The sequence below is a fragment of the Telopea speciosissima genome, chromosome 1 (genome assembly GCF_018873765.1).
Source record: "Telopea speciosissima isolate NSW1024214 ecotype Mountain lineage chromosome 1, Tspe_v1, whole genome shotgun sequence".
NCBI classification, from domain to species: domain Eukaryota; kingdom Viridiplantae; phylum Streptophyta; class Magnoliopsida; order Proteales; family Proteaceae; genus Telopea; species Telopea speciosissima.
In genome coordinates, this window is record NC_057916.1 from 78,129,765 (window position 1) to 78,138,690 (window position 8,926).

Genomic DNA, 8,926 nt, shown 5'->3' on the forward strand with positions numbered 1-8,926 from the left:
ATTCATATCCCGTGTGAAGATATCCTGATTCGAATTCGAATAATTCAGAACATAGTCTATCTATTTCAGTATATATAAGTAGCTAATGATCTTGAGTAGAGGTAAATGGATAACCAAAAATCCAAATCTGATCTGCATTCGTATCCATTTTGGGACATCCGTATTCGTTTAGAGATATCCAGAAGAAAAAAAAATTCCGAATACTCTGATAAAAATTCAAAAATTAAGTAAATAATGATCTTGAGGGTTTTTGAAGATTCAACAAGTTCTAAAATATAAGGAAAAGAGAATCATGATCTAAGAGATACGGATTGAGAGTGAATTGTATTTGCTAGGGGGAGGAAGGATAAGGTTACACAAGGCAGAGATGTAAACGGATGGTCGAAATCCGAATTTGATCCGCATTCGAATTCATTTAGAGGTATCTATACTCGGCCAAGGAATATCCGGATCCGATCACATTCGATCCGTATCCGAGCCAAATCCGATCCATTTACATCCCTAATCTTGAGGGCTCTTAAAGAGTTTTAGAGAATGAGGAAAAGAGTTAAGACAACTGAGAGACATGGATTGAGAAAGAATCATAGCCAACAGGAAAAAGAAAATCCAGGTTACACAAGTTAGGGATGTAAACTAATAGTTGAAAATCCAGATTTGACTCGCATCCTATCCATTTAGGGGTATCCTTATCTGATCAAGGGATATCTGAATCTGATCAAATCCAATTCATTTACATCTCTACCCATATGCCACTAGGATGGTGTGCCAAGAGGGTAGCCATAAGGTGAGGATGTGCCCACACCGGATATGGACCGAACTGTCTCACGACGTTCTGAACCCAGCTCACGTACCGCTTTAATGGGCGAACAGCCCAACCCTTGGAACATACTACAGCCCCAGGTGGCGAAGAGCCGACATCGAGGTGCCAAACCTTCCCGTCGATGTGAACTCTTGGGGAAGATCAGCCTGTTATCCCTAGAATAACTTTTATCCAAGGAGGGTGGCAGTAGCAACTAGCATTGTAAATTCAAAGGGAGAACTTGAACATAAGACCCAAGCCCTAAACACATTAATTGTCCACAAAATCCACATAGTTATAGAAGAGAACGAATACAACCCACATAATTAAGGAGGAAAACAAATATGAAAGCGACGTGAGAAAACAATGAAATAAGAGACATCATGCATTGTGCTGCTACTACAAGAGATTTTTTTTCTTTTTTTTGGGGGGGGGGGGGGTTGTGGGGAAGAAAGAAGGTAGGAAGCTTATGAACAAAATGAACTGCCAAGCATTACACTTCTCTTTAGACAGGTACGCAGCACAACCAAATACACTTCCAACTCCATTTCCAAGTGGGATTCTTAAGGGGCCATACTCTCCATTGTAGCCTCGAATCTACTTTTGGATAGTTTATATAGATCTGGTTGGTCTATGAAGCTTTACTACTTTAGTATCGTGCACAGAATGGAATCTTCAAGACACTGCGTAAGGAAACCCCATCTCATATTAAGTGACACTTTTTCTTTAGCTTCAAGGAGAGAATTTTGAATTGCAAGCTCAGAATAAGGCTCAAAGATTGAAGATGATGAGGGCAGAGATAAACAAAGAAGCCAAAACCAAGAACCAGAAAATAAATGGAAGTGAAACACGGTCATTAATCCATGATAATCAAGCTCAAAGCCAAACACAGGTTAAATGCAGAAGGAAGAGAGATTGCAAGGTGTAATGCAAATCCAGTGAAATTAATTATCTGAACCCACATATGCAGATTTAACCTGCACTTGTTTCACCCATTCCCAAATTATCAAAAGGTTCTCAGTTCTTGCTGCTCGATGTCTACAAACTCTCTGATGAAACTATAAATATATACTAGTACTAGAGAATACTACAGTTACGTACGTGTAAAACTAAACAGCTACCATAGTGCCACCTATTGTTATTATGTAACAATAATACAAGGTATAGATATATTGTAGCATGCACCTTGATCTCAATTTGCATTCTGTGCATCTCATAACTCCGCCGATAAATCCAGAGCTAGAACCTCCAATTGAAATCCACCTCCCATCTCTTACTAACTGTCCTCATTGTCTGCCTTGCTTCACCATGTCCCATCTCCAGGACTAAAGCCTGTTGGGTTTTGGATCCAGTAACACGGCAAGCAACGAGACCATACAAGCCATTTGGCTTCCTGCCCATATATATTAACTACTGCGAGAATCATACCGCCAATTCAGAATTTTATTTCTTCACATGCTCAGGAATGAGGCGCTGAAGCAGCTCAGGAGATGCTCCTGCTAGTTCTGCAAGGTTTTCCATTTGGGGGGGGGGGGGGATGTTAAGTTGGGCATACTAACAATGAGGATAGTTCAGTAAGAAGGAAATGTACATCATCTTACCTTCGGGCGTGAAATTGAACAATGGTGGAAGGTTGCGTCCATTTGGCAAGCGTGCATTTGGATCCCTCAACTCGTCAAAGAACGGATGCACACATGCCTCCAACTGCAAGAAGCCCAGGTCACAACAACAGTTATTACAGCTGCTTTGAATAAATAGCATTAAGCAAGAGTTTAAATAAAAAAACGATTCATGGCATATGTGTCAGCAATATCAATTACAAATCTATAGGCTTCAATATTATTAGTAAAGATGGCCTTCTAGTAACCAGTAATATACCAGAAAATGTACCCCGAACAAATGAATATTTTTCTGAACAAAAAACAAGATTATTAATCCCTCAAAACTCAAATACGGGTCACGCAAACTGTCCAGTCAGTGAAATAACCAAATGATTTGTTAAGCGCTTGTAGACTGAAATAGTACTAGTACACACTCTAATTTATCATTTTTATTTTAGTTACTTACAGTGTTCTTATTACTTTTTGCAACCCAATAACCTATACAAAGAGTTTAAACCATGAGATTAGACTGGGATGAGTGAAGGGCAAATGTGCTTTCAAGTGATTTGCAACCGAGAGACAACTTACACCAATCAAATAAGATAAGCAGAACGCGCCATCACCTACAGCCCTTTCCTTTGCCGGGGCTTTTGGCAAAATGAAACGGGCGGACGAAGGATATTCATATGTTATTATGATCTAAAAATTGATGTTCATATTGGAGTATTTGCTAAAAGAAACATTTTCATCAAATGATAAAAAAAAAATTAAAAAAGAACTGCTATAAACTGATGCTGGCCATATTTTACAGAAATTCAACATCAGCCAGCATGTGAAAGTATTAGCTTCCTGATGTGCGATGAAGACCAAAGCCTACCACCAAGTAGTGTCATGATGCACTTTTCAAGGCTCTATTCTAAATGGGCAAGAAAAAGCTGAAATGGCATAGGTCAGGTCGAAGTTACGAGAAAGGCCTGGTACCCAATGATTTAACAAAAGATGGCCACAGATGGCAGTTATGAGCAGGATTTCTTAGTTCTTACAGCTGATCCCAAATAGAAGGTGTACAGCTTTGTTGAGGACACATATGGTTGCAATGTCACCATGCCACGAGGCATGCACAGTTCAATCATCTCTTTCACCTTGGCATTCATTCATCTCTTTCACCTTGGCATACTAATGTTTCACTACTGGAATCTAACTCAATATATTCGTCATGAGAAAAGAAGATGGTAAGGTTCATTATCCCCAATCAAACCAGAACCTAACTACAGAATGAGCTTCCATTACAAAGATAAAACTTGACTTCTAGCAAGACGAGCAGAAGGAAACAGAATCTAATATCAAATGCATGTATTCTCTTTACTCTCCTTCTTTTTTTGTTTGGGGGGGGGGGGGGTGTGTGTTGGGGTTGGGGGGTATAGAACTTCAAATGTTGAATTCCTATTCTTAGACAAGTAACAAGCATAAACAATATTCAATTGGAAAGAGATGAATTTTCTTACAGCAGTGCAACGCAAATTTGGTGAATACTGGAGCAGCCTTGATACAAGATCAACTGCTTCAGGAGGCATCCGCTTGCGAAAGACCTGCAAGATGAAGGGTTAGCAAAGCTTGTACTAACCAATCAATGCAAGTATAAGAACACATTACACAAATCAAATGTTGCCATGACAAGACTCTTCACAGACCTTGTGCCATGGGTGTGCTTTGATCTGAGGAAACTTGAACTCTGTGTAGTTTGGATTCATGCACTTGATCTCTTCTCTGGTTGGCGTCCCCAGAACCTAGTATGACAATATAACAAATTTGTTAATATACAATGAAAGAATGCGTTGGAAAACAAAGAGAAGTGTGTGGGGGGGAGGGGGTGTGGCAAAACTTATAAGCAAACAGATGGTAAACCTTTATGATTTCCACAAGCTGATCAACTCCACTTTCTCCAGGAAAGAGAGGCTGAAAACAAGCATAACCCAGTAAACATCAGAAACAGTTCCACAAAATGCTCATACCAGAAACTAAAAACAAAAAGAAGCAATAAGTACAAGAGAAGCAAAATATTTATCAGGTCTTATTCAACAGGCTGCATTGCTAAAATGGGCTGCAGACCAGATGGGTTAATGTATCCCATGGTCTCAGCGTGAAACCACACAAAACCCACTTTCCCAACCCCCCCTCCAATTGTCCACCCAACCCCATCCAATACCGCCTGACTGTCCAATCAGCATACTTCTAATATAGTAACATAACTAAAATTACTCATAATTATTAATCACGTTATATTGAAAATTTTAAAACTGCCCAACTGAACCCAATCGATTTTATTAAATCGGCATGGATCTCCCCATGCCAATCAATGTAATATTTGGGCTGGATTCAGGCTTGGAATGTAACATGGGACATAGCTCAACCCTCCATGCTTCAGATTGCCAATGGGCCTAGAAGCATTATCAAGATGTTAAGAAATCCAATTCAGAAATATCTATCATTTAGATTTAACTAAAAGAAGCACACCTACCTGCCCTAGAAGAAGCTCAGCTAATACACAACCAACAGACCATATATCAATTGCTGTTGTGTATTCTGTGGCGCCAAAGATCAGTTCCGGTGCCCTATAGTACCGTGAACAAATGTATGATATATTAGGTTCACCTGGCACCTGCAATCAGGCAAAAACTGTCAGATTAAGCAATAGAATGGAAAGTATGATTATTCAAATACAAGAAATTATCACATACCAACATTTTTGCACTTCCAAAATCACACAGTTTTAGTTGATGAGTGTGGGGATTAACCTGCAATATTTATCACACTATAAATCAAAAGTTGCATCAACCAAAACTGAGCAATAAATCCCAGATAACTTATCATGTTTTTTTCATGAAATGAATACCAACTCTACCAATAAATATAGCATCCTTTGACATGATCACATGCTGGGTCAACCTACGCTACTTGTCCTCTGTCTAAAATTTAATAACGAAACTTTATTCACAATAACTTTTTACAATAATTGGGGAATCGGGTAGACATATCATCTCTTATTAGTATGATGTGGCTTTATTGCACATGGCAACGAACTAATATGACACAATTCACACCATAACAGCCAAAAACTACATAAATTAGTCAATTCACCATAAAGAAAACAAAGTATACATAGCTATAAATAAAGTTGGAAACAAAAAATAATAACGAAAGTGTGCAAGTCTTATTCCTCCAAAAATATACTACGGTAGTAACATTTTGAGTATTTTGGCAATTGCCAAAAAAATTCCCTTCATCATTACTGATCTGACCACAATGCTTCTAGCTTTCCAAGACTATGAGGCTTTGACAATATAAAAGGTAGGCAAGAATCCAAATGCCTCTGATCATAATTATTCCAGCCATATAGTCGAATAACATCCATAGCTTATTTTAGAAACTTCAATTTGCATGAAATTTTAGTGGGTGCAAAAGCAAACATAAAATTGACCACACAGTCGAATAATGAGTGCAATTCAATGCATGACTCATGACCCTTTGTGTGGAAAAGATAAGAAAGAACTGCTGCAATGAGAAAAGGTGTCTAAACTATGACTACTGTAGATTTATACATTGCCAAATTATGGATACAAAATTTGATTTATTTAGAAGTACTAACATTCAAAATTTGTTTCCAGTGATTACAGCCATACGTAGCTCATTAATGCCATAGATAAGAAATCAATCAAGACAATGTCTTACCAACAAATTTTGTGGCTTAATATCACGATGGCACACACCAATAACGCTATGAGTGTAATTAAGAGAACGGCAGATCTACAAAATGAAAAAGAACACAAATGACTTTAGAACAAAGTATGAAAGAGAACAATACGCATATGGTAAAAATGTTGTACAATAAATTAATCCCACAACCCCAAAAAGATTAGTAACATCTCATGAGCAGCATCAATTCTTACCTGGTAAGTGTAAAGCTGCACATAGATTAGGGGCATATGTTGACTCATCCTTGTATAGTGCTTTGAAACTCGGTAAACTGTCTCAGGCACATACTCCAGGACAAGGTTAAGATACACCTCATCCTTTTCAGTAGTAGAAGAGAAACAATGCTTCAGCTGAACTACATTAGGATGGTCAAGCAACCGCATGATTTGGAGTTCTCTGTTTTTGTATCTCTTGTCTTGCAAGACCTTTTTTATAGCAACTGCTTCACCTGTTTCCAGGCACTTTGCCTGCACCAAGAAAATTATCCAATGTCACAAAACTATACAGAAGGTTACAGCATGCCATCAAGAAACAACTACCACAGACATAAACAATTTAATTCTCAATACCTGAAAGACAACACCAAAGGAACCAGTGCCCACTACACGTTCTGCCATGTATGTGATCGTCTGTCACCCAAATAATCATGAGTTGTCACATGAGAAAAACAATTGTAACAGCTTCCATAGACATAAATGGAGACTTTGATGAAATGGATGAAAAGAGCCTCAAAAATTTGGACTCATCAAAAGGTTTTTGAATGAAGTGGGGTTATTTCCTAGAAAAAGGTATTAAGGAGCAATTAAAGGTTAAGATGAAAATTAACTACCATGACATTTTAATGAAGGTGCCAACACAATATCGTACATGCAGAAACAACAAAAGGACATAAGTAAAAAAAATACAAATCATATTTTCCAAAAGAGAAGTATACACCACATACCGACAATCAAGGGTAGCCCAATTTGCTTACTAATCAGCATGAGTGAAGTACATTGAGATGCAATATTTATTCACTTATGATATGCGGGAAGAAGTTCAAGTGGCAAATACAACCACCAGAAAATATACAATGGATTCAACCTAAGAAACAAAATTACCTGTTTTGGCTGACCATTTCGACCACCTATTGTCGTTGCTATTATCTGACCAGTCTCTGTCCCATTACCATTCACCACAGAAGCTTCTATATCCTGCAACATCCCATACCAGAATCAGATAATAAAGGACGAATGCGAAATACCGGAGCAAAATATTCATTCCAATTTTCTTACAAACTCAGACAGGTTAACAAACAATAATTAAATTACGAGCAAATTTTTACCTTCTCATCAAGGCTGTCAGCTTTATCATCTCTTATTTTCATTTCACGCATTTCTTTCGGAAGCTGATCATATCCAGATTTTTCCGTTTTAGAAATAGAAGAAATATCAGATGTTCCTGCGGCAGTTTCAAGAGTAGCAGAAGCCATGTGTTGTTCTATCTCTGTGGTTGATTTCTCCTCTGAGTGAGATTCCCCAGTAACATTCTGTTCTACTTCTTGATCAATTTTTGCCCTTTTCGTCCCAGAATCCCCACCCTACCATAAAATAATTGAGAAATTATTTTAAAAGATTGAGGTAATCAAAAAAAAAAAAATATATATATATATATATATATATAAATCGCAATGCAAAACGCCCATTGATCCAGGGAGGAGGAAATATCAATAGATGATGAATCTCACATCCCCTCCCCAACAGCCAAAGAAAAAACCCAGACCAAATCACATTCCAATGAAAAACCTAACGTTCAATCCCTCATTCCCCCAAGAGAAAACACATCCCAGACCAATATAAAAATAACTGAGAAATGGAGATTCTAAAGTGATCAGCTAATACTTTCACACCACCGTACAGATAATAATAAAGGCACCATTAATGAATCATATAAGCAATATTAATCACATATTATTAACCCTTAAGGCCTTGACCCAAACCCTACATCAAAAGATATTAAAATACACACAGATCACAGAAAAAAGACAAATACAACACAAACAAATAAGGTAAAAGATAACCAAAAAAAAACCCAAAAAATTATTGGGGGTGGAAGGCTGGAAGCAGAAAAAACTCACCGGATCAGAAATGGAGGAGCGGCCAGAAGCAATGCTCTTAAGGCGACGCATGACATGCATGGCTATATCTGCTCTACCCACAACAAAAAAAAGCCCTAACTTTTGAGCTTCTCTTCCACCTCTGCGTCTCTGAAGCTCCAGATGAAAGAAGGGGGGAAAATTGAAAAATGAGAATAAAAAAAATCCCAGAAAGCAAAACTCTCCCTTCCCCTCCTCCTTCCTCTCCGTTCCAGAGAGAACCAACCAAGGGAGAGAGAGAGAAGGAATTTCAGAAAAAAAGAATCTCTCTCTCTCTGTCTCTCTCGCAGAGACTCAACCAAGGTGGATGGGCACTGGGTTTCCTTTGGATTAACAACCGTCCTCCTCCACACTCCAAGAACAACAACAAATGTCTCTTTTTCTTTTCTCGCTGTCGATTTTCTCTCTCTGTCTTTCTTCCTTCCGCTCCGAAACAAAGAAAAACGAAAAAGCCAAAAACCAGAAACCAAACAAAACGCAATTCCTCTCTCAAGCCCCAATCATTCCTTTACCTACCGTATTCTAGTCAAACTTTCACTCACAACCGTTCGTTTCATCTAGATGCACAATCCTACGATTCAAAACACACTCCCACATAAGATCCGTACTACCGAAACACTCTTAATAATTATATGAAAT

At 38.2% G+C, this 8,926-nt stretch overlaps 1 protein-coding gene across 1 annotated transcript; it reads right to left on the reverse strand.

Annotated features, from left to right (window-relative positions):
- Nucleotides 1–1,849: 1,849 nt before the first annotated feature.
- On the reverse strand, nt 1,850–8,699 carry LOC122638690 (shaggy-related protein kinase epsilon-like). The gene is made up of 13 exons (XM_043831546.1): nt 8,270–8,699; nt 7,478–7,732; nt 7,254–7,346; nt 6,723–6,782; nt 6,348–6,620; nt 6,130–6,204; nt 5,139–5,195; nt 4,919–5,059; nt 4,306–4,356; nt 4,092–4,187; nt 3,906–3,989; nt 2,401–2,503; nt 1,850–2,304 (listed from the first exon to the last, which is right to left on the reverse strand). The coding sequence occupies exons 1-13, from the start codon at nt 8,327–8,329 to the stop codon at nt 2,243–2,245; spliced, it is 1,410 nt and encodes a 469-aa protein (XP_043687481.1). The 5' UTR covers nt 8,330–8,699; the 3' UTR covers nt 1,850–2,242.
- Nucleotides 8,700–8,926: the final 227 nt, after the last annotated feature.